This window comes from Sander lucioperca, chromosome 10, assembly GCF_008315115.2.
Source record: "Sander lucioperca isolate FBNREF2018 chromosome 10, SLUC_FBN_1.2, whole genome shotgun sequence".
In the NCBI taxonomy this organism is placed as follows: Eukaryota; Metazoa; Chordata; class Actinopteri; order Perciformes; family Percidae; genus Sander; species Sander lucioperca.
Window position 1 is genome coordinate 33,341,544 of NC_050182.1, and position 26,742 is coordinate 33,368,285.

General features: G+C 39.7%; 1 protein-coding gene across 8 annotated transcripts in view; it reads left to right on the forward strand.

The window, feature by feature from the left end:
- The first annotated feature begins 7,204 nt into the window (after positions 1-7,204).
- The window catches only part of cobl (cordon-bleu WH2 repeat protein), a 63,341-nt gene continuing 43,803 nt past the window's right edge, over positions 7,205-26,742 (forward strand). For 6 of the 8 annotated variants that reach the window (XM_031278254.2, XM_031278255.2, XM_031278260.2 and 3 more), the window contains exons 1-3: positions 7,205-7,386; positions 7,632-7,770; positions 24,539-24,733. In XM_031278254.2, coding sequence (XP_031134114.1) covers positions 7,742-7,770; positions 24,539-24,733 — 224 coding nt within the window. In that variant the 5' untranslated portion in view covers positions 7,205-7,386; positions 7,632-7,741. Of the gene's footprint in view, positions 7,387-7,631; positions 7,771-23,138; positions 23,325-24,538; positions 24,734-26,742 lie in introns of those variants that run through there. The other 2 variants (XM_031278256.2, XM_031278257.2) reach the window with 2 other exon arrangements.

The following is a 26,742-nucleotide window of genomic DNA, read 5'->3' on the forward strand; positions in this document are numbered from 1 at the left end:
CAGGGAACTGTGACACAGAGACAGTTTCTTTCCCCAAGCAGTCACTCTGTTGAACACTCAGAAATAGCCCCCACCCTTACACTGAACAAAGTCAACCACCACTGTTCTGCTCATCTACCTCATGTGTATTTCAATAATAATTACAATATTGTTATTAATATATTACCATTGCACTGATCTGCCTTGCACTGTACTCATATTTAAATCCTAAAATCTCAGTCTATTGACCGATATTGTATGTTTTTTGTAAAATTGTAAATTCTATTGTATTGTTATACTGTACACTATTTTCTTTATATTCTTACCGTCAACTCTGTTTTTTATTCTTAATATGTTACAGTTTTTCTCATTTGCTAAGACACACTAAATGAAACTGGGATCCGCTTTATCTTCATCATCACATTATTAGCACAGCAGAAGTCTTCTCTTGCAAATGTTTTAACACTTTTTCATTTGTTTCACACATTTTTCACACCCTTTGTCAAAACAGTTACCACAGATCTCATTGAAAGACCATGAACTCTATTGGATTCACTGTGGTGAACAAAAGGAAAACATCTATTCACAGCTGATAGAAAGTACTTGCATAATTAGAAAACTCACCTCAAACTCAAAATGCACCTGTGTGAAACTAATTTGCACAACTCTTCAATCAGCAATCAGTCCTCATCCATCTATAAAAGATGCCACCTCTGTGTTGCTATTTGCAAGCATGGATCAAAGAGGCCATAGAGTAAGAGGCCATGGCAGAGGGGCCAGAGGAAGAGGAGCCCGTATGCGTGGTGGAGGAGCTGCAGCAGCAAGAGGACAAAATCGAGCTCAAGTTTCAAATGAAATTCGGGCAACAATTATTGACCATGTCATCAATCATGGCTTGTCCTTCAGAGAGGCTGGACAAAGGGTCCAGCCCATTCTGACTCGGAGCACTGTGGCATCTATTGTCAGGCTTTTTCGGAATGAGAACAGGTAATTCACAGTGTTACTGTAATGTATACCACTGTGTATTTCAGCTTTACTGTATTGCCCTGTTAGCAGATCAAACTGTGTCTACAGTAATGCAGATGTTTTATCAATCCCAGTTATGTGACTGTCATACAGTAATGTCAATTTTGACATGCTTTTTGCTTTTACTTTATAGGATCCACACATTACCACACACTGGTGGCAGAGGAAAGATATTTAGTATTGAACAGGAGTCTGCCATTGTAGATATGGTAGTGGCAAACAATGCAATCAGACTGCGTGAAATCCAGGCAGCAGTAATTGCAGATCAGGGAGCATTTAGAAATATAAACAGTGTGAGTTTGGCAACTATAGATCGAGTCCTTAAACGACACCATGTCAGAATGAAGCAGCTGTACCGAGTTCCATTTCAAAGAAACTCTGACATCGTAAAGGAGGCACGATTCCAGGATGTGCAGGTACAGATTTTGTTATTGTAATACCTTGTTTACTATAGTTACATGCGACTGGAATACTGTAATTTGCTTTATGAATTTGTTCTTTTTCTTAGAGAATAATGGAGCTTGAAGCTGAGGGGGCACATCACAAATTCATTTTTGTGGATGAAGCCAGCTTCAACCTCTGTAAAGTGAGGAGACGCGGGAGGAACATCATTGGGCAGAGGGCCGCTGTCACAGTGCCAGGTCAGAGGGGTGCCAATATCACCATGTGTACTGCCATCTCCAATGATGGGGTCCTTTGCCACATACCAACCATTGGCCCATACAATACAGAACGCCTCATCACATTTCTTGATTCATTGAAAGAAATACTGATTCCACCCGAAGCGAGAGGGCTGTTGAGGCCTGGCATGACTCTGTATGTCATAATTTGGGACAATGTGGCTTTCCATCACTCTCGCCTTGTGAACGAATGGTTTGCAGCACAGCCTCATATTATGATGCACTTCCTTCCTGCATACTCCCCTTTTCTGAACCCAATCAAGGAGTTCTTCTCTGCTTGGAGGTGGAAGGTGTATGATCACCCGCCATATGAGCAGATGCCCCTCCTGGAGGCAATGAATGCTGGTTGCCTGGCAATAGGTGCAGAGGACTGCCAGGGATGGATGCGCCATGCAAGGAGGTATTTCCCTCGGTGCATTGCAAGGGAAAACATTCAATGCGATGTTGATGAGAACCTGTGGCATAATCGTCAAGAACGATAGAATATATCTTTTTTTTTAAAAGGTATTACCACCCATAAGTTTCCTTTGATAGCTTTTTCTTTTTTTTCAGTATCCATTTGAGTTTGTAAAGTGTCATATTTCATATTGATGGCTGTATTTTGTATTTTGTTGTCCATTGTGTAATGATTGATTGAAAGAATAAATTAATTTGACCACAAGTTGTGGTGTTTGATGGAAATATTTGCTTATGTTGCATGCTTTTAATGTTTTGTGAGTATTAGAGCATTTTGCTTACAAATGAGTCATTTTGGCCATTGAGCTTCAGTTTTATCCTGTGTGTTAACTGTTTTGAAAATGTGATGTCAGAGTGGGGCAAATGTGTTTAAGCAATTGAGAAAAACTGTAAGTGTTGTACTTTGAGAGCAAAGATTAACGGAGTCAAATTCCTTGTTTGTCTACGCAAACCTGGCCAATAAAGCTGATTCTGATTCTGATTATTTAAACTGTAAAGATTAAAGGTTTCTAATTTCTGTACTGGTGTTTTTACTCAGTGTGTTCTGAGTGACAGTGTGTGTTGTTCATAGTGTTTCGCTGCACTGAGCCACTGAGTTTTGAGATGTGTGAAGAGTTGTGTTGTTTGGAATGAGTTCAGCAGGTGATGTGAACTGTTTAGCTCAGGTGGCTGTTGGTAGTGCAGACTGGAGTTAAAGTTTTGCACATGCGGCTTCAGTTGTGACCACTGTCGTTTAGCAATCAATAAAAGCTGTAACTATACTGTATACTTTAATATGTTTATGTCTAAAGAAATCTATTCAGTGCTTTTTTCCTCAACTACTGGCCCTCACAATAGAACAAGCTGCCTTTGTCATGGTACTAATAGACTACTAAGAAGACATTTCCTAAGAAATGATTTAATTGGTGACTAACTTAAATTACCTTTTCTTTTTGACATATCTCTTTTAAAGGCATACTATGTAACTTGTTACATAGTATGTTGTCTTATTGGAACTACAGCTCGCGGGGTACCGAAGAGGGAAAGTTACATAGTACGCCTTTAATGTATCTTCTCAGCTAAATGTTTGAGGAATGCATATTTCTTTAATTTGATTTAAAGAAGTAGCTTGTCTTTGTCATATATGTGCAGATACTGTAAGAAAAAGTTACTACTGTTCACCACATCAACAGTAGTAACAGTATGAGGCTGTACAGTATGAGGCAAGTACTCTCAACATGAAAGCTGAATGTGCAGTAAGAACCCAAGTATGGTGCATGACTTTGATCTCAATGAGCACGATATAACATTATCATTGTTTGGTACTCTTAGATAGGAGAAGAGATGTCAAACTTTAATAACCTCCACTGGCAAACTAAATCACTACAGCCAATCATAACATGAACAAAAAATCTCAAAGGGCATTAAGCATAAAGCTCACATGTGAACACATGTACTGTATTTTGTGCAAATAACATCTGAAATGGCAGTACAATAACCAAGACAAAAGAAGAACGTATTACTGTAAACACTGGATGCAAATTTGCAAAATACTGTATCGAGAAAATATCAAAAATTTCAGTTGTGTATGATGAGCCAAACTTTGTTCCACATCAACAGATTTAAATCCATGATAAATGATGACGTTTGAATGTGCGAAAGGTGCTACATAGCCCTGTGTTAGTTTCACTTTGTGGCTTTGATTCATCATTAAACATTTGAATGAAAAGCTTTTCCACAAGGATGTGAAACAAAACAGTTCCATGTTGTAAAAGACTACATTGTTTCTCTAAAAATGGTATACCATATATCATATCAAAAGCTATAGCTTTCCCATACCGTATCATTTTTTTCTTTATCTTGCAGGCTCATCAACTAATGTGTGAACGTTTAAACACATCTGGCACAGATAAACAAACTTTGTGGTTACAAACAAGAGGCTCATGGTTTCAGTCAATGTTCAGCAGGAAAAGGAGGGACACTGCATAGCATTTGTAAAATATCTGAGATCATATAGAAGATAATGATGCTCATCAGATCACACCTAATGAGCCTAAACATCTGGCATCTTATGGTCCAAACCAAATATTCCAGTGCAAATTCAAAATGCAAATAAAACCAAAAAGGTCTAAAGATAATATGTACAGGGACCGGCCCTTTAAGACAATGCTGATGAATAACACTGTCATAGGTGGAAACTAGAAGTGACAAAACAAATCATGCAACATGTGTAAGGATAACATGCTCGGCAGTAGTAGCCTTAATACAAGGCTACCCGGATCAAAGATGTCAACTCTGCGGGTGATGTCCATAACGCATAATATATACAACATAACCTGCCCTCCACCTCCTACATCATGAGATTGGAGGTGACATCAGAGGACCTGGAAACGTTTGAGCTTTTCCTGTATGAGCTATCTGACAGATCTCTGTTGGAGGGAAGGAGAATCCCAGGCACCCATTTCCTCAACAGCTGCAAGGCTCGTTTCATGAACTTTTGTCCCACAAAGGCGTATATGATGGGGTTCAGGCAGCAGTGAGTGTAAGCAAAGGTCTCAGTCACTGTTACTGACAGTCTTAAATTTGATTCCATGTTGCAATTGTTTGGCAATACACCTTCAGATTTCAGAAATATCAAGAAAAGGGATTTTTTTTTGGCAGGAAGTAGTTCCAAAACAGCTGTTCCCCGTGGGGTCCGTGATAATTCACTGGGGCCCACTGTTTAGTTACTGCTAATTGTCAGTTTTTCAATGCTGTGAGCACCACAAACCAAATTCCATTTAACTCTACTGTGCTGGTGTAAAGGCAGAGATCTTACACATGGATTACTCAAAACCATATGAGTAAAATGAATTGACCTGCCTGCAAATAAAACCAAAACTAACTGCACAGATAGAAAGTATGATCATTTGTCATTTGGGTGAATAAACCATCAAAGTAAATTGATATTAGAGGTTAGTATTCCCCCTGCTGGTCTTCACACCTCATGCACTCCCTTGTTGGAAATATTTATCAGGATGACGCATTAATCTACAAGGGGTGGACAAAATAATATAAACAATGTATGAAAAAGAACTTAAATTCATATCACAAAACACTGGTGTCCAGTTGCTCATATGAGGTTGCATCATCATCATAGTTGTGTTCCCCATATACAATTATTTTAGATATACTGTATATTTTTAAGTTTTTAAATGGTAATCAAGTTACTTAAGATTGTATATACTTTAAACTGTTGTTTGAAGGCTATTTGTTTGACGAATACAAATAGTATAAAGAACACTTTGATAACTTCTTATATTTTATATTTCTTAGTTTTCACAAGCAATTTTAACATAATAAAATAAAAATAATCTCAGGACTGTTTACTAAAAATCCGTATGGGAACCTAAAGAAATGATGAAGTTGCATTACAGCGTTCGCATTTAAGTGAAAAAACCAACAACATAAAACTGACAGCAATGTATTAAACATTACAAATGATCCCGCACAAATATTTCTTCAACAAGTCAATAATACATTGACTACACATGCAAAACATGTACAGTTGTTAAATTGCATTCACCTGACATTGTGATACGTATCTTAGAGATGCCTTTTCCTATCAGGTAGTCTGTGGCAGCAATTCAGGGCTCTTTAATTCTCTGTCCGGATCTTTATGGATACAATGTCCTCAAATGTACAGTGATGAACTAACTGTCTGAAAGCCAGCAGTCCCATATTAATAAGCAGCACAGAAACAGAAGTGCAGCTGTCATTTCCTGTAAGTCCCTAACAAGATCCTTATCAGGGGTACACAGATCACAGTATGTGCTTTATCTTCAGACAGCCAAAATAACACACTGGCAACTACAAAAACAAAGCACGTACTCATATGGTCCCAAGCATGTCAGAATTTCACCTACATCAAATTATTTTTTCTTAAGGGTTCAAATAATTTTTACCACATAAAATAATAGTCTAAAAAAAGTGAAAAGTTTGAGTAGGCCTATTTGAAGAAATGTAGCCTACACATTAATGGGTTTACCAACTGATTATAGTCAGAAGTATGGCTCTTTTTTTACCGCTTTGTAATGTAGACATCTTTAATACAATCAGAGCAATAATAATTAAGATTTAGCCATAGTTCAGTATACAATAATAAAAGCATTTGACCATTAATCAGGGAGTGATTGCATGTTCCAGTCAATTCAAGTGACAGGGCTACCCTTTCTTGATGATGTGTGACTGTGTCCTATTTTAGGCTACATATTGCAATTTGATTTTTTTTTTGAGAGACACTCTTCTTCTTTATCTTCTTCTTTTTGTTATTATTATCATTATAGTAATGCTTTTTCTCCGCTGACTATCCAATATCCAACCCCATGTAGAGCACCCTAACAGATTGCAGTAAGGTCGTGGAGTGGTCTATGAGTGACCTCTTGTGGTGGAGAATCATACCTTAGTTGTGCAGGGGAGGTGTTGTGTTGCATGGGCAATATAGCACAAAGCATGCTGGGAGAAACCTGCCGGGAGAATGATTTGAATTCTATGCATAGGCCTAGAAGCTTTTTCAAATTACCACTCACACTTATAGTTATAAACATCCCGACGTGCAACAACAACCAACAACAATAACTAATAATAATAATAATAATAATAATAATAATAATAATAATAATAATAATAATAATAATAATAATATATATATCTTAACTTATACATATTTAACTATTTTTTCAGTTCTGAAGCATTATGTTATTGACTTTTTGTTTGTATATCTCTGTATATTCATGCCGTCGCTTCCCAGCTGGCGCTTGATTGACGTGAGATATGCTGACGAAGGCGGGCTAGAGAGAGCTGCGTCAAGGTAGACAAACGCAGCTGCAAAAGACCGGAAATCATGTAGCATTTCTTTCTAAATAAAAGATTGGACGTTCTCAGGAGGCGTGGCCCTTGTTACTATAAAATCACCCTCTGCACCTGTCACCCCATCAGTGTACTAAGTGTGCTCTTAATAATTTTATATCCCGCATATGTACGGTATATAGGCTTGGCTTATACAAAAGGAGGGGGGGAAGAAAAAAAGTTCCTCATTAAATGAGATTTCGTTTACGATCTCTTATTTTGAAAGGCTGTACCGGATGTTTAATTTACTAATTCAGTTATCTTGACAATGCTCGAGGGAAGGGGAAAATCAGCCGGGGAGACTACGTAAATTATATCAAATGAATTTGACAAGTAACTCAGTCCATGATAATTAGGCAGTGCGACCGTTTTGACTAAAGTAAGTTGGACTTAAAATACTGAACATGTATAAATGTTTGTGTCGCAGTTAGCATTGACTTTGCGGTATTTGTGCTTCAGGTCCCACTGGACTGTCATCACTGCGCACTGTGTCACTTGCTGGACCTGTAATAGAAAATACTAAGTTGTTATTTTCTAACCAAATACAAACTGTTTTAATGGTTGAGATGTGTTAGGAAACCCCACGACAGCAAATTAATTTAAATTGAATCTGCTAATTCGCAGGTGATAGCACAATGGATATCCACCGAGTTTAAGAGCAACAGCGGGTTTTGGAAGTCCAGCTCGAGTGCCGCCACCGCTATCATCTGAAGTTGGATATTGTAATCACTGCAATGACTGAGTCCTCAAAACCGCCTTTAGGGTAAGTCCTTCAAAAATAAGTTGCTTAATCAAATGACTTCGACGTTTAAATTCTTCATCTGACGGTTTGCGTAACTTAACGAACTTTCTAGATAATTAAGCTAATTTCAACAAAAACCTAACGGGCTTGACCACATTTAACGGTGCATTAGCTAGTCCTTTGCATTAATCATACAGTTCATCGCGTCAGTCCGAAAAAACAATATCACTAGTCTGGGGTTCTCAAGTTTCTCGTGACATATGCTATTTTACAAAATAATATAAACGTATACTTATAGCCTACGCTTATTTGTGAGTTACTAACAGTTTTTCTTGATAACAGTAATTTCAGTGCTCAATAAAGCAATTTACTGTGGAATTATTTAGGCTACACTGAGTTGCAGCCCCATGGCCAACACTTAAAAAAGCATTTGTAGCTAGTCAGTACTGACAACACAGAGAGTGTTCTAGCAGCCAGACCAGCCTGCTCTGTTTACCTACTATCTCTCTGCCACTCACAGACAAAAAGTATGAACAGCTTCGGAGCAAAGCATACAGTGTTGGTTGCTAGTGGAGAGAAACTGGCATGGCTTGTTGCTGGTGGAACAACAACAGCAACTGCAGGTGCTGTTTACGTTGTGCTTTTAATTGTGTTGTTTGGGGTGTGGCTGGAGCTTGTGTCTCTGGTCCTTTCATCACAACATCAGCTGTGAGGACAATATGGTCCAGCAGTGATGTTTGGAATACCTAAATATGCTAGTGTTGAGAACAATGTCTATACAGTAGCCTACATTCATTGCAGTTTTATGTCTGAGGTAAACAGCTCCTGGCTTTTCAGATGTTATTGTGATACATAGATGTAAGTTTTTTTTTTTTAAATCTTAAACTAAAATCGCAGCTCCAAAACTTGATTAAAAGGGCTCGAAAAATAATTGGCCAGCTCTTCTAGATCTTCGAGGAGGCGGTGAGGAGACAGGGTCTTAAAATCACCCACGACCCAAATCACGTCTTTAATAGTGAGTATGAGCTGACTGCAAGCTGAACAGATATACATTGTCGTGTGTGCCGCTTTCAATCAAATTACTGAATAATAACAGATAAGATGTGTGTGTGCTGAGTTGTAGCATAGGTAACATTTGTGGTACTCACCATAATGGCATGTAGGATGTGCAATATCTGGTAGGGCATTGGTGCAATATTTTTTAATTTGATAAGGCAGTGTGCATTTGGGCATTGTGCAATACATACGTTATTGATCACAGCATGATTTAATGGGGGATGTGCTGTGGGTTCTTTCACTTTCTTTTATGAGTGTGAGGGAAGGTAGCGGTATTGTATGAGGTTTATCCAATGTTTATTGAACGCATTTGGATGAGATAATGTATGCCTATGTTTTATGCATGTTTACTGTATGTTTATTGTGTGTGTTTATGTGCGATGCGTCTCCATTTTTGTTCTCTCGACTGCCCAAGACAAATTTCTCCTATAGGAGACAATAAAGGCTTATCTTAAATGAAGTATGCATAGTACAGTCAATGCCTGATTTGTGCAAGTTTTTATAAAACATGAGTAAACTTGCGTTAATTCTTAACAATTTCTCATAGGTAGAATTGTAAGAGATAAAAGACGGCACTATAGCCTTCTGTGACCTCAGTCTTTAACAATTTGTTATTACTATGGACATAGTTTTTTTTTTTTTTTAGATCAACTTTTTATTGTTTTTGTATTTTTGAACATACAGAACAGACAAATACTATTGAACAAGAACACCCATCCCCACCCTCTGGTGTCACACCCTGCCTAGTTACTATGGACATAGTTGAACTTCTTTTCCAAACTGTTTTATCTGGAACTTTTAACAGTAAGTTACAGTTTTGAGGTTTATGTGTTGTGAGTAGGTCACTGACCACATATGATCCTGCTTTAGCATAATTATGAGCTACATGGGTGCTGCGTATAGAAATAGCTGTGTGATATACTGTAGAACCAAATGTTGCTGACTTCAACAATTCATAAGCCAGCCTTGTAATTATGGTTTAAAGATGGGATTTCTGTGTGTCCTGTTGACATTTTAAAGTACGCACACCTTTTTTATTTATCATCAATTAACTCTTCGGGACCCTCCTAACTGCTCCATCTATACTGTAGGTGTGTGGTGAGAAGGCTCAACAGCAGTGCAGCGCAGATATACAGCAAAACACGGGTGTTCTTCAGTGGCAACACGAGTAGGGTGTGATCCTGTTAGAAAGAGTGTTGATGAGTTGAATTAAGGTTCGGTCTATTTCTCCTCTGATCCTTCAAGTAAAGGTCACTTTAACCAGATACTCTTAAAAACAGTGATTACGGACACTCAAGAGCTTTTTGGCCAAATTACAAAGCAGACTGGTCAATGAGAGTCAGCTGGCAGTGGACCCAAAATGCCTTTATATCCGGTCAGCGTGTGACATTTCTGTCCATATAAATTACCATGACAACTCCCTTTGTGCTGTGATCTCTCTTTCGTCATTACACAGGGAGTAGCTACTTTACTACATAGCCCGGTCCCAAAGAAACACAGCTCATAAAAACTACATGAACACACTCAAGCTCATACAAACACACACACACACACACACACACACACACACACACACGCACACGCACAGCACAGCCACTAAGCAGACAAATGAGTTAGAAAGAGACAGCTCTTTTGAGGGAAGATATCGTTTGTACCTGGCCATTGAAATCTGAGCAGCGCGTGTGAGAAAGTGTGTCAGGGTTTAGAAAGCCCGTGTGTGTTCTTCAGGAGTGGTGGAAAGGTAGCCTAAGTCGTAGTTCTTAGCAACTTCCACCCCTCCCAGGGACTAAATGAGTAGCCTACTGATTTCTCACAGCGCACTGAGATCAAGATTATCCAAAATCTGGCCCAAGATCTGGCAGCTTGCTTCCACACCTGAGGCAAAATTAATTTCATTACAAACACTTTAAAGGCACACCAACCCGATTATCGGCCGTCGGACAGTCTGGCGAGGTCGGTGACTCGAGTCTGTTCGGTGTGTTTCATGCCGTCGTCAATCGGAGGAGCCGTCGGTGTTCATTTTGGCCGATTTGACTGCCAGTTGGCAGTACGCTCAAGTCGGTGTCACTTTTTTGACGTCTGGGAGCCGACTGATCAGTCCGACTGCCTTTTCTGTCGGCCGTCGGGTTGGTCTGTCAGAGCCTTCACACTTTTATTGAACTCTTTTTTTTTTTAATACAGTATATTTGCAGCACATGAAAAGCCTCTAACTTGAACCTGCTCCTCATTAAATGTTTGGTCTGAGTTGGAGCATCTTGTATGGTAATTGCATTTAGACTAGAGTAGTTATAGTCCTCTCTAAAGTCTGCAGCATACACAAAAGTCTTAATTAGCACACTGGTGTTTTCCTCTACCTACACGTCTGGGCTTGATCTTCGTGTGTGTGTGTGTGTGTGTGTGTGTGTGTGTGTGTGTGTGTGTGTGTGTGTGTGTGTGTGTGTGTGTGTGTGTGTGTGTGTGTGTGTGTGTGTGTGTGTGTGTGTGTGTGTGTGTGTCTGCCTATATGCTTGTTTGTGTGTTGAGTGAATTTTAGTCCAGAAGCCTCTGATTAATGTGGTTTTGGTACATGCTCTTAATTATCCACTCCCACAGAAGTAATAAGGAAGCAACAAAATAAATAAGTGGAGGAACAGTTAAGAAGGAACTGAACTGCTGCAATAAACTCTAAATTCACAGCATCCCTCACTTGTGTTTTTTACTGTATCTTTAAAGTGTTTTACTAAGCCTTATAGAAGTTTTCTGTCTTTTCTGGAGACACAGTCATGTGTGACGTCAGAACCTTGGTTCAGTCCCCTATGTGATGATTAGTCACCCACACCCTGAAGTACAAAGAATGGAAAAATAAAAAAGCCATGCCACTCTCAACATCCGGATTTGTGTTGCCATCTGCATTTTAAATGCATCTGTTGTTTGTGTTAGCCTCATCGGTGTCTATTCAGTTTTAAAACTCACCCACAGGAAGACCAGGCTTGCAGATTTTAAAGATAAATACAGTATGGGGTTACAAATAACTGTCCGTTTATCCTCAGCACACACCCAGAGATAATTATTGGCTACCAACTGTCCTGTTTTCCTGTGTGCACTTCATGAGCACTGTATATAGAGGAATATCAACACCAGTTGCTAGCTGCAGTGTACATTCTCATTAATGTGAAGCTGTGCCCACTGGACTAAAATGTCAATCTCACCCCTTGCATTGTAATTTGAATGCCATGTGTGTGTCTGTCAGTCAATACAGTTTCTTAAAATAGCCTAGTACTCTCAGAGAGAGACTAGGTATTGTAAGATAATGTTATCCCTAGTGCTGTGTTTTTTCCTGTTGGCGTCTCAAATAATGGGAGATTTTGAGACAGATCCAGACACAAGCTCCCCACCCTATTCTTCACAAAATCTTCTCTATTTAGAAGTTTAAGGTTCATGTGGTCAGCCACTCGCTCATCCAAGCTGACTAAGGGAGTTCCCAATTTTTTCTCTTTCTTGAAGGCTATACTGTATTTACTTTTTAGCAAAGAGGAACACGTTTTAGTGTTTGTGGTCACATCTGGATATTTAGGGTTATTTTTAAATTTGACTCCTGTGAAAACTGAGATAGGCAAGAGAGAGGGTATTTAAGGCTATGCGTTGTTGGCAGGAGATCAGTATATCTGCATTCACTTTGCAGGCCGTCCTGTTTTAAATAGAGAGGGTGTGGATGCAATGCTTCCACAAGCTTGTTCTGCACGGATAGAAGCTTGACCAAAGTACACACTGAACGTTTTAGATCAAAAGCATAGGCTACACTTTAACCATTGCTTAATTTATGGTTTTAATAAGGAGTCAGTGTGTAGTAGAAATATAGCACAAAACTGACTGATACAACTTATGGTTATTAAGCCTTGTTCATGTATGATTTAGTCCTCGGAACATGCTGAACACATGAGATAATGTAGTTAACATCTTAATTAAAGGACCCTTATTCACAATCTATTGGACTAATGTGTATGTCATTAACAATTACAGCAACGTCTCATGTGGTTAATGCTCTAAGTAGGTGTTTGTTTTAAGGACAGGCACAGTAGGATTAATTAATGGGTCCTTGGTCTGTGCACAAATCAGAGCAGTACAGGCACTCTAAATGTATTTACTCCTAAGCCATGCCATGATACATCGGAAACATTTGAGACATCTAGACTGGCTGTATTTATAGATTTTTGTGCTCCTTAGGCCCCGCTACATTATCCACCCTTTTTTCCTGCTGTTTGCCAACCTCTCTCCTTGGTGAAAGAAAGCTTTGGCAGACGCTTTTAACAGCAATGTTTGCCCTTGTGTATCAGTCTCAAGTGTGTATCAGTCTCAAGTATCTGTAGTACAGCGTATCTGTCTGTACTGTTATTATGCAGCTGGTACGGGCTGCTCAGATTTATTTCTGGAAGACTGCAGTCATATGTTAGTCACTGTGGTATGCGGGTTTGTCAAAGAGGAAGACAGACGGACGGCATGTGTGTGTGCACAGATTGGATGGGCTCCTCTAACGCTAACTGACGTGCCATAGCAGTGGTATCGCCTGATAAGGCAGAGGTGGCAGAGTGCACTTTCTCTTGGACAAGTTGTGATGGTTTTGCAAGTGTTAAACCCTGTAGCGCCGCTGCTGTCTCGATTATAGAGAGAACAAAGTATAGCTATCAACTTTGTGCCACCATGTCAGTAATCAGCAACAGATGTCATTTTTTTACGAAATCATGGTGGCATGGCTGTATGGTTAAAAAAAGCAAGCCTATGCCAAAAAAAAAAAAAAAAAAGATGTTATTTGTGGCCATTTTCTGCAAAAGCTGGATTCAGTGGTGAATACCTCATTGAAGATATTTTAGACATAATTATTCTGTAGCTTTCCACGGATTTGTGTTATATTTCTTTCAAATCAAAGGGTCCTGAGGGTGCTTATAAACTGTGCCTGTCTGCTAAAACACAACAGTATCTGTTATACAAGTGTTTTTCTTCTCGTTTCTCCAGCAGGAGCTCTCTTTAATTGAACAAGCAGCTTAGGGAATAGGGAACTAATTATTATTTCCTGCTGTTTTGCTTTTTACATTCCATCTCTCCTCCCTTTCTTCCCTCATGTTGGACTCCACCCATCTAGCCTTTTCTATTCCCTTTATTGTTGCTCTCCAGCAATATGGGGCTTTGTGCCACCTGAGATTCCCTCATCCCTCCCTTTTACCAACCTTCATTAACCCTCCTTCCCTCTGTTCTTCCTCGACTGTGGGCCTCTGCCTGTTTGTTTGCCACCCACAAGCTTTATGTCTGCTTGAGCTGGTGCACAGTGCACCACAACTCATATCTGGTTGCACCTAAAAACAATACTTACGCTGTAAATGCTTGTATTTATCTCCCATTATGAGATTAATTATGAAGTTAGAATATGTATTCATTAGGAAACACACAGGCTTGCACACTTGCTTGCTCAACTGTTAAATATGGGATGCAAAAGGAATTATCTCACTATTTGAGTGCAGAGTGGCCTGATTTTACATTCCTCAGTCAATAAAGGATGGCTGGAGATGACTGAGATGTTAAGGAAAGAATGTGAAAACGTTTTGGCAAAGAAGTGTCAATCATATTTGGTCAAGGTCTCCAAAGGGAAGATAGCCATGCTTTTTCCATCTGTTATTTTTGGAGAATTATTGTTGTCTTGCAACATGTCTCGTGTTAAACTGTCACCGCGTGCCTCTGTGTCACTGGTCACAAGTGGACAAGATGACTACATTTCTTCAGAGGACAGGAGGGGAGGATGGGGCGGGGTGCTGTAACATTAAATGGATTTCTCTCCTTTAAGTAGGTATGAAACAGACACTCCATGATCACCGGTTGCTGACTTAACCTGAGGTCATTGCAATATATAAACGTAAATCCCTTCAAATAACTGGAAGAAGTGTAAGCAACCTAATTGATCCCAATGAGTAACAATTCATTTAGCACCTGAGGTGTGGTGTTGTCTCTTTGTATCTCCCTTGGGTTATTATGTTACTGTTAACTGGCTCTGCACCCCTGTTGAACAGATGGAGCCGAGCTCTAACCAGGTTGTTTTGATAGTGGTAGAGATGTCGTCACTTGATAATCAGGTGAACAAGGTTACAAACAGCCTAACTTCAATTCAATTTTATTTGTAGTATCAAATCATAACAAGAGTTATCTCGAGACACTTTACAGATAGAGTAGGTCTAGACCACACTCTATAATTTATAAAGTCCCAACAATTCTAGTAATTCCCCAAAGAGCAAGCATTTAGTGCGACGGTGGCGAGGAAAAACTCCCTTTTAGGAAGAACCCTCGGACAGACCCAGGCTCTTGGTAGGCGGTGTCTGACGGTGCCGTTTGGGGATGTGATGAACAGTGGCAATAATAGTCACAATAAAGATAATGGAACAGTGACTAGAAAATGGTAGTCGTAGTAGTTCATGTCATAGCAAGGCACTGCAGGGCGTTACAGTATGTAGCGTGGCACAGCAGGGCATGGCTGGATGTAGCAGGTTCAACTAACTGTTTCTCCATTGATACAAACAAAGAGTTTACCAAGTCTACCAGAGCCTTCAGACAATTTGTGATTCAGGTTGAATAGATTATGTAATACAGCTGCAGTTTGTATGCAAACACAGTGAAATTATTGCATTTGTTATTATTGGGTAAATTGATAAAACGAGGACAATATAGGACTTTCTTGAGCTACAATAATAGTTTCGGCTTTTGTGACCTCAACCTATAAATGAGGTAGGTAAGACAGTTACTACATATGTAAATTAACATGGAAAAATGGGCACATACTGTGAGATACATTGTTGGACCCTGGGTTTGCGACATTTGTCCACATACCATTGAGTGAAAAAACACTGCAGTGAATTTTGGTGTAAATGAGGCATTAGGTCAAACCTGTATAACTGTAGGACCTTTATTGATTTTAGAGAGTTATGTGATGAGTTATGTTAAAACTAGGGCTGTCAATCGATTTAAACATTTAGACGCGATATATCGCATAATGGCCGCACATTTTTTTTTTCTGTTCTAAATAGGGCTGCGCGATATGAGGAAAAGCTGCGATGTGCGATAACATTGTTTAATATTGCGATGACGATATGACTTGCGATAAATATTCAAATGTGAATGTTAGCTATACTGTTCCCATGTCTTAGTGCTTTAATAGGTTCTTTGCGAACCTAAACATTGAATAGCCTATTCCCACTGAATAAAGAAATGCTTTTATTGAACAAATTACACATAAATGAGGCATTATAATTATAAGAAATTAACGTTCGACGAAAATCTTTTAAACTGACCTTTGTTGATCTGAAATGAAGACAGATTCAGCAACTGCATGGCCTATTTCTCTCTTAAAATGTTTTCAGAATGGGCGCCCGGATAGCTCAGTTGGTAGGGAAGGCGCCCATATACAAAGGTTTACTCCTCGACGCAGCGGGCCCGGGTTCGACTCCGACCTGCGGCCCTTTGCTGCATGTCATTCCCCCTCTCTTTCCCCTTTCATGTCTTCAGCTGTCCTGTCAATTAAAGGCCTAAAATGCCCCAAAAAATAATCTTAAAAAAAAAAAAAAAAATGTTTTCAGAAACACGTTTCGGTGAACTATTTTAGTACAATATGAGATCGTATTCTGAACGAGACGCCATGACAGTCTGGCTGTGAATTTCCCATAGACTGTATATAAGAATGGACCAACAGATCCCGTTGCTCTGGACGGAGACCAGTGAAGGCCTTTAGAAGCACTTTTCCGGTGAGCGCTGAGCGTTACTGAGCAGCCTCCAACTGAGAGAGACGACGTAAATGTGACGTGAGCAACCTGTCTGAAAGTTGGAAGTCTTCTGGTAGCTGTGCCAAGAGAAATCTCAATCATTCCCAATCTTGCAGAGACGGAGAGCGTAGGTATATGTAAGGAGATAACATGGACACAGGCTAATTATTGCTAACTAAAATGCTAGTTAACATTAGTAATTAAACTTAAACAGCTAATGTAAGTCTAAAATGCCTGCGAGCTTCTCCTGTACTATACAGTAATTCCTCTACTATGCAACAGTAAGTCGCGTGGTTATGACACAATCGTTAGCCTATTTTTACAAAAACGTCTGCTACGGAGCCATAACGTGAGGTACAAGGTAATGGAGCCTTTTATACATTGTCGTGTTTCTTTAGAAATAAACAATGGACAAATAAAGTCTTTAAACGCTTCAGATGTAAAGTTATTCGCTGTCAAAGTGACGCCAAAATGAATGGCAGTCAATGGAATGCTAACGGGGGGTGATCGCTTTGTAGCATCAAAATGGCGCCATAGGAGATTTGAGCTCTGAAGCGAAGCTTACCCCTTTCAAAGCCCGTCTACGGAAAGCTGTTCCACTCCCTATTAAGCCCCATTGTACCTACTTTGGTTGCAGTTCCACCAGAGTTCCACTGGGGGTGATCACGGTCCAGTGCAAAATGAATGGGACCCTATGGAGCTAGACGGCTAAATTTGTCTCTTTTGCCTGATTGTCGTTGAGAAATCTCAGATTTGATTGTAGTTTTTGCAAGTTCAACATGGATTATAGGTCAAAAGTTGAATGAACGAGTACTTATGCCCTTTCGATTTGTTACAGGTTGAGTCGTTGTTGCCCATAACACGCTAGCATTCTGCTAATGAATGCTGATTGGTCAGTGAAGGACAGATTACGATCGGAGATCCCGCTTGACGGCATCCGAAGCAGAACCAGAATGCCAGAGTGAATATCTCGGCGTGGTCTTTAAAACATTAGCAAACCTCTTTCTAGCACGTGTATTAACAGGGAGAGTCTAACCTGTCAGCTGTGTTGTCGATGCCTCGAGAGAAAAAAGGAAGCGACTCAAAGCTTGCCGTAAAGCAGAATCTCTGGCCGTATATGTGTATGACGTCATTGACATTTTAAAAAGCTTTTTAGAACAAAAAAGCCACTTTAAAAAAATCTAACATCCAGCAGTGTGTATTTTCTTAGCCTCCCCTTTCAAATGCAACATTCAAATTACTAGACAAAAAATGATATCCTGAGAAAAGTGGATTTTGAGGGGTATGCTCCATAGAGTCCCATTCATTCTGCACTGGCCTGTGAGCTCCCCTATATGGAACTCTGGTGGAACTGCAACCAGTTCAGAAGCCGGAAGTAACGAGAGAGTGGAACTTCTTACCTTATTAGAAATTCTTTGCCCCTTTGGAATTTCCGGAGAAAAAAGAACCACGTGACGCGTTCGTCCAATCAGCTGCCGGTTTTCATTTTCTGTGAAATAATCAGTCTGTTAATGGAAACAATACAGAGCAGCGCCGCCTGCTGCTATGGAGACGTATTACGCTTTGCGTCGTTTCAGTGTGTAAACTGTTTTCCCTTATTCATCGTGTCAGGCTGTCTGTTGCGATGTGTTCATCGCACTAGTTCATATCGCGATGACGATGAAAATTCGATGTATCGTTCAGCCCTAGTTCTAAATATACTTTAAAAAAGATATTTTTCGACTTTTTAACGCTCTTATTAACATGGGAGCTGACACATATTGTATGCTTGCTTTATGCACGTTTATTGTTATTGCAACAATCCAAAACAATGACACATTCTCTCTAGAATATTCTCCAGAATAACCTCAAAGGGCTTTGAAACTGAACTTGCCATTCAAAAGACCCTTTTCTTTATCCATTTCTGCTCAAGGTTTGTTTCTGCTACCCATTCACAACATTACTGCTGCATCGCTTCCTGATTTTCCAAACTACCGAGCGGCCCAAGGCCTGCGTTAATCGCGCTTCAAAAAAATGAGTGCCGTTAAAAGGAATTTGTGTTAACTTGTTATTATCACGTTCATTTGGACAGCCCTAGTTAAAACCATTTTTGTGGAAGGGTGTTTGTCAAAGGCAGACTCAGCAGGTCATTTCATGTATCACCTGTGTAAATGTAATCTTGTCTCCTACACCATACATGCCATCCATATGTACTGCATGTAGGCTGTAGGCTACCTACATATGCAGCGTTGTTAAAGGTTCACTATGGAGCTTTAGACCTCTAGTAGCGCTATGGAGCTGTTTTTCGATGAGCCTTTGATGAGCTCATGCACGTGCACAAGGACACGTACTTACACGTGGGCACATGGGTGATGTTCACCAATGGTTTCACACTATTCCACTAGTCAGACTATCTTTATCATTGAGCCAGTTTACTTGGCATTGCAGTGAGGTCGTTTTTTTTAACCACATGGCTGGTAATATGAGCATCCAGGCATATGCTGAATTAGGTAGTTGTGTGCCTAGCAACTGTAAACATATGCTTTACTGAGCTCATATGTCAGTCTTTCAGCCTCTCTTTCTATCGTCCCCTTGCTTTCTGTCCTTGGTCATTTCTGCTTCTCTTTCTCTGGATCATTGTGTGCGTTGCACCCAAAATCGACAGCTGCTACTAAACGGAGGTATGCTCTCTTCTGCAGTCAAGTGGTGTAAATAAAGGTTGCCATGGGGACACCATGACACCCAGAGGGGTATGCTTGCTAGGTAGCAGGACAGTGTATGTGAGTGTGAGGGGAGTGGGTCAGGGTCCTGGATGTGTGTCATTCTCACTGTGTCCAATGCAAAACAGGAGGTTAACACTCAAGTGTGCTCACATATAAGTGTTTGTGCTTTCACGTAATTGGGTGGGTGTGGTCTTGAAGTGGCACATGCTTACTTTGTTGACTACTGATGCATCTCCCAAATAATATTCTATGTTTTTAAGGTATGATCATGAACTGACCATTTGTATATATTTTTGTAATTAGCCTATTTAGCAATATGACATAATGGAGCATTACAAATCGAATTCAAACATAATCATCCGATGCAGGTAAAGATGCTCAGTAAAGTTCCACAAGGGTAACTTAGGAATTCACCAACTGCTTTGAATATAGAGCTGAACATCTGTTTGACAGGAAAGAATATATCTGAAACACCAGTCTGCTCCTAGCTTTTGGAAAAGGTTGGAAAGGCAATAATGTGGCCTGTGTTTGAGTGTGTTGAAGACAGCCAGCCTTTGTTGAGTCTTTTTACTTGTCACTACAGTGGAAATCTTGTCATTTACAGTGTTTATTTTACTTAAACAATGTAATTGGATGTGTGTATTTTAACACCAATCCTTATATATAGACTTTTGGGTTCATCCATTGTTTATATTCTCAGAATGCAAAAAAGCATGTCGTATAGAATGTAGGTCAGTCGGCCCTGTGTTTTTGGCAATTAATCTGTTCCATTCCCAGTTGGTTGGCTTCATTAGAGGATAGTGGCTCATTGTTTCAGTGATCCTATTGTCTGACACTGAACAGACTCTCATCTGACGGGATGTCCATTTCTCTGACTGGGGACGCGTCTGGCTGTCTATCATAGTTACTGTCTCTCTGACTGACTTACTGACTTCATGAGTCATTGTGGCACTGTCTGCTGCCTTAAATTATAGTTTAATTTACTCCATTTATATCCACAGCAGACTTTCTTGTTCAGAGTGGACCAGTCTGTCTGTCTGTCTGTCTGTCTTTGTTTTTCACATGCAATCCCATTTGTAGCATTCTATATCATTGCATTGTAGGTATCAGTAACATACTGACTGACCATTGGTCATACTATACTGGAATTGCTGATTAAATCCTTAAGAAAGTGAGTAAAATATCAAATACACAATAATTAAATATGTATCTGTATTATTAGTTTTAATGCTCAAGAGAATATTAGAAGGCAGTAGGGAAAGCAGAACAGACCACTTGTGAATGGAATTTGTTTTGGTGGGGGTTGTGCTGTCACAGCACAGTTCAGAGCATAAACTAATATATTCCATTATTTGTATAAGACCTTCCAGTGTGGGAACTTTTTAGGCCATGTTTCCACGGCTGGGATAAATACAGTCACTGACAGTTACTTCTTTCCTCAGCAAAATACTCAAGGTTGTCTCCAGTGTGTCTGAGCAGTGTTATGTGATTTAACTTGTCAACTCACAACAGTAATCTGACTGTGACGCTCATGGGTTGGTATTGTACACACGCAGCGGTGCAGTGATCTCAACAAACCTGTAATTTGAAGAGCAACTCATTTTTGCTTACATCCTGAAATCTTCTGACTCCTTTTCCATCTCTCTGTGGGACCATTTTGAATGTGTGCAGTTTTCGTTTTCCCCGTATTCACACTGATCTGTGTCTTTGCACAAACACAATCACAGTCGAACTCAGACACACCTAAGTGCCTTGATCAGGAGTGAGCATGGTTGTATTTGGGTCAGGGAGGAAGTTGCCTTACATACACACACTCACTGTAAATGCACTTACGCAGACACAGACAGGCAGCCACTCAGACTAATCTGTTAAAGAGACTAGCACACAGACAGCAAAATAGGATGACTGGTAGACTCTGTCTACCTACAAAGGGTTATAACAAGCCACTTAAACATTACACTGACAGATACTGTTTTTGTTTACTGGCACTAAACGCCATGTTGGTAAGATTCTTGTTCTTGTCTACTTAGTATTTGAAAAATGTGTTGCCTCGTCTAAATAATGATTTTGTTAATTTTACACTGTCATTTATTTAGTCAAAACTTTTGTATGTCAGTCTGATTGGGTTAACACGGCATCAAAGCCTTCCCACTTATAATCACCAGCCAGACTGTGAGTATCACTGACTTAAAGACACACTCAGGGTTTTGGAAATTGACCTGCAGTTTATTCCATTAAGAATGACATCATATACACCTGAATCAAGCATGTCTTGCTGCTACATTATTCTCCACCATTAGCACTATTATATTATATCATGTTCAATAATAGCTGGCAACCAGCATTATCTCAGAAGTGAGAATGCACTTCTAGGATATTTACAGCAGCTTCTACACTACTTTCCACAAATACTCTTTATCTTTGTTTGAGCATCATTTCAATAACCTCTCTTTGCTGGGGAATATAGGATAAATCAAATTTCCATTCAATGTAATACATACATCCTTTTTTTACTTGCAGGGACTACATTTTTGTATTAGCATTGAGTGTAGCGAGTAGCGACTGAGTGTAGCGAGTAGCGACTGAGTGTAGCGAGTAGCGACTGATGGAAGATATGCACAACTCACCTGTAATGTTCAGAAAATAACGCTACTTTTTAACAATGCAAGCTTTTACATTATTTATATATTGTATGCCAGTATTAGCATGAAATGCTGTGCAAATTATATACTGGGGAGACTAGGATGATTTTAGTGTATGTTACCATTAAATAAGTTAACCAAAAGGCTATTCTTTGTTGTATTATATTTTATCTAAACTGTGGACTCCAAATTTGCAGTGTGCTTTGTTCATTTTGTTGTACTGTATAGCTGCTCACATGTTGTCCTGGGTGATTTTAGACCTCACGAGTCTACAGCCCCTTCGGCTGTTTGAGATGAATTCAGCATCTATTTGTTTTAAACACCTCAAGCCTAAACAAGGACTTAAAAGAGCATAGTGAAATGCTTGTGAATGCTGTTTAGTCAAGTGAAAAGAACTGAGTGGTTCTGAAAGGTCCATTAGTAACCGTGTGTGTGTGTGTGTGTGTGTGTGTGTGTGTGTGCGTGTGCGCGCGCGCGTGCGTGCGTGTGTGTGTGTGTGCGTGAGCCCGTTTGTAACTCAGTCCCTGTAGCAGCACAGCACTTACTGCCCCCCTGTGTCGGAGCAGGGTTTCCTGCTTTTCGTTCCCTGCCGCTCCTTTACTCTCTCACTCTTTCTCTCTCCATTTACGCTCGCTCATTCTAACTCTGTGGGAGACGAGGCTTTTTCTAAAGGAGTCTTTGTGCATGTTAGAAAGAGGGAAAGAGAGAGAGGCAGAGTGAAATGTTACGCTGAGACAAACAGCAAGCGAGAGGGAGAGAAGGATACTAGCTGACTGTGTTAAGCCTGGCCGGGGCCCAGTCCCACAGTCCCACAGTTCCACAGAGCCCTGTTCTGTTTACCTTCGAAAACACAGACTCACCAGAACATTTCACAAATCTCATACTTTTACAGGTCTCTAAGCTTCTCGGAAAAATAATTTTCTTCTCTTTATTTCTTGTGAGTAAATGGTATATTTTTAAATGCACTTTTAGTCAGAGTACCTTGCAGTTAATAATAAAAATTATTAGACTCCTGACTGAATTATGATTAATGCTGTCAAACCTGTGCCATGATGTATCCACAGAAAACCGCTTTCTGCATTGCATAATAAGTCAATGACACTATATGGGTCTTGTGGGTGAGAGTTTGTTGATATCCGACTTAGCTGTTAATGGTTAACTTTAGCCAGGTTAGAGTCCACTCACTGGGCTATGTTCACGTGCAATCTTCCTTTGCTGTAATGTTTTTGCCTTTACACTGGGCAGGAGTACCTTGAAGAATACTGGATAATACACCACTGGATTCAACACACACACATTCTCTCTGAGAGTGTGCCTAATCATTGGAACTGGATTTATAAACAGTCTGATATATAGAACACTTTTGGAACACTTAATCAACACAAGGACTTTTTTTTGACGTGAGTTTTTCTTTTGCTATCTAAGGCTAATATTTGTGCTCTGAAGACAGGGAGGGAGTGCATACTGAAATATGTGCTATAGAATAGCTGGTGTCATTGTTAGCAGAATTAAGTGTTTGATTTCTGTCTAATCAGCTGTCTGTGTCAGGCTAAGTACAGTTTAGGTTGAGCCGAAGTCAAATGTGCATATAGCGGCATCTTGTCGCCAGCATGTCACTGACATCTGCCACATCTCCACCCATAGGAGCTGTGGTTTGAGTGTGGTTAGCATTCTTATCTGTTTTTATGGTTCTCTTATTAACAGATTTAATTTATGCATGGTACAGTATGCACCTGAGCCAACCAAATACCTTATGACTCTCTAAATATTGCTGCTTTAAGTCGTTTTTGATGCAACAAAAACAGTTGATGCTAAAATGAATGCTAAAATTCAAATTTTATCAGATGGTTTCAAAACACATGACTGCTGCAACTCGGTCAACCTAATGTTCACATTTTAGTATTACTTGTTGTTACATTGTCTGAGTATGTCTTTAAATAAACTACCCATTAATGAAATAAGATTTGATGAGGGAAGCTGTTTTCGTTAAAGTAAGGCTGTTATTATGAATTATTCAATTATTATTCAGAGGAGTGTTAGGAACCGATGATCAGGGCTGGTTCATCTTGAGATCCAAAAGGATGTCAGCTCAGCATATCTGTAGACCATTATGTAATCTGTGTTGAGTGAAGTGAAGAGAAAGGTTGTCACAAACAGAAACAGGTCATTGGTATTCAGGCTGCTTCTGAGGCAGCGGTCTGTCTTCATTAGACTGTTGTGCTGTGTAACTACATCTGAACTCGAGGCAAAGAAATCACTCAGGGGAACCAAAATGATTTACATAATTGAATTTGTTTTAATAAGAATGGCTAAAAGTGACTCAGAATGTGTAAATAATTGCATCAGATGAAAAAGGTGTTTTGATAAAGAAGCGATACACTGTTTACTTGACTTAATCAAAAAACATCATGTATTTTTGATGGATCAGATAACGAATGGATTTATGAATTGTAAATGCGATACTCAAGTACAACATGTGAAATGAATGCCTGTTTATTTCCTAACATACTGTGCCCTTCATGGAAAAACCTAGTACAACATAGGATACTACAACAAACAACTAAATAGTTCATATTATTATCCTCTGTGTGTCTTTGCCATTGTCATCATCCAGGAGAAAAATGAAGGCACGTGCCCCCCCTCCGCCACAGGTCCCTCTACCCGCCCCACGCCACATCTTCAGAAACGCTGTACCTGATGGGGGAGGGACATCAGGCATGGACGCCAAGGAGAACATGCTTAGGCCCACTGTGGATTTACAGCTAACCCTACCACAGGGATACCAGACTTCTGTAACTGAGGATGGCAGGTGAGAGGACAGAGAGGGGCACACATTTACTCTGAATGTAGCGCTCCTTTTCCAATGGTTTTGGCTTAGTATGCATTGTTTTTATATTGCATTTGGCTGTAAAATGTCTCGTAACCAAATGTCTTGCACCTGAATACTGTGTCGTTTGACTGCAAATGTCCATCCATCCATATCTACATTAAATTATTTATATCTATATCTTAGCTATTGCCTAGCTGACCCATATTATTTTACTGTATGTTGTGACCTTTATTGGCCTGTCACCAGACAAACAGTATTAGACCCGTTTGCCGCTGTACCAGTGGGGCCTTGTCAAGGGGTCCCATTCCAAGTCTTGGCACAAGCTTTGTCCCACAGGGTTGCCGGACTAAAGGCTGTCCTGCTAATGCTCTCTGCCTCTAATGAGGCCCTCTCCTTTGGGGCAGAAAATCAGGGATGCCTCCCTAGTAAAGAACAATAAGGTGCTCTTTTAATAACCAAAGACAGTAGACGTCTCTGTGCTACTTCTGACTAGTAGTAAAACGGGAACTTTCTACACTTTTGTAACCTTTTCAAACTGCCTGCCATTCCTTATAACTATTTCAAAAGGATGTTAACCATATTCTAGATCATTTTGGGGAAAAAAATGTATGTTGCATTTGAGCTTCAGATTGGCTGTGTTTGTTTTCTGGCACTGCTCAGTAACAACATTAGTCCCTGATACTGTGATAGTTCATATGGTCATGGATAAGATAAGGCCAAGGTGTCAAAAACACACAAATGTGTCATAATTAGCTAATAAATAATAGTTCAACCCCAACCTTTACTGTAATAATTCATTTATTGTGATACAGTTAAACAAGGCAAATTCAGATAAGAATACCTACTTAAAACATAATGTAAAAACAGTAAACAGTGTTTTGTGCTCATATTTCAAAATATTTTTTTTAGTTCAAAACATTTTTGTGGCTCTGTAGTAGGAGAATTGTAGGAATTATGCTTATTTTGTAAAAGTACAGATCAGATTATAGTATTACACTAATATTGCAGCTTTATAGTATACAATTTGCTTCTCCAGAATTTTGCATTGATGTGCAATAACATCTTCAAGATACACCATACATTTTAATCAGGAGACAATTTACGCTCTTAACTTGATGTACCCTAACCCAACCTGAACTCCCTAAATCAAAGTTATATCTAGATGCCTTGTGCATCTTCTCAAACAGATATCCATGTAACATCACTTGTGGGGAAATTTTATGATGCAGACTAGGTTGGCTCAGTGGGTAGAGCAGGCGCACACATACTGAGAGGTAGAGATGGTCCGATACCATTTTTTGCTTCCCGATACCGATTCTGATACCTGAACTTGCGTATCGGCCCATACGAGCACTGATCCGATACCAGTGTGTCATATATTTTATTATGTTTTAACAACTACTATCCCTGTATGGATGTGATATGATTTCTATCTTTGTTGTCAGTCTGGCTCAGGTTAAACTCTTTGTGAAACATAAACAAACACAAACAATGAATGCCACAGAACTTTCTTTTTTTTAATCTAGTTTGACAGTCAGTTATAACGGAAAAAGAACATAAATAAACTACTTTAACATAGATTTTCTTTATGGCTTTATTACATGGTATCGGATCGGTGCATAAACTCCAGTACTTCCCGATACCGATACCAGCGTTTTAGGCAGTATCGGAGGCGATACCGATACTGGTATCGGTATCGGAACATCTCTACTGAGAGGTTTATGCCTCGACGCAGAGGTCCAGGGTTCGAATCCGACCTGTGACAATTTACTGCATGTCTTCCCCCTCTCTCTCCCCTTTCTCACCTAGCTGTCCTATCAAATTAAAGGCAGAAAAGCCCAAAAAAATCATCTTAAAAAAAAAAAAAGTTCAGTAAGAATGAACAATGCTTGGCTACGTAACATGCCTTTTATGAAACAAATTACACCATGTGAACCACGCTTGGGGGTTAACAGGTTTAAATGTAACATACCTTATACTACATCGGA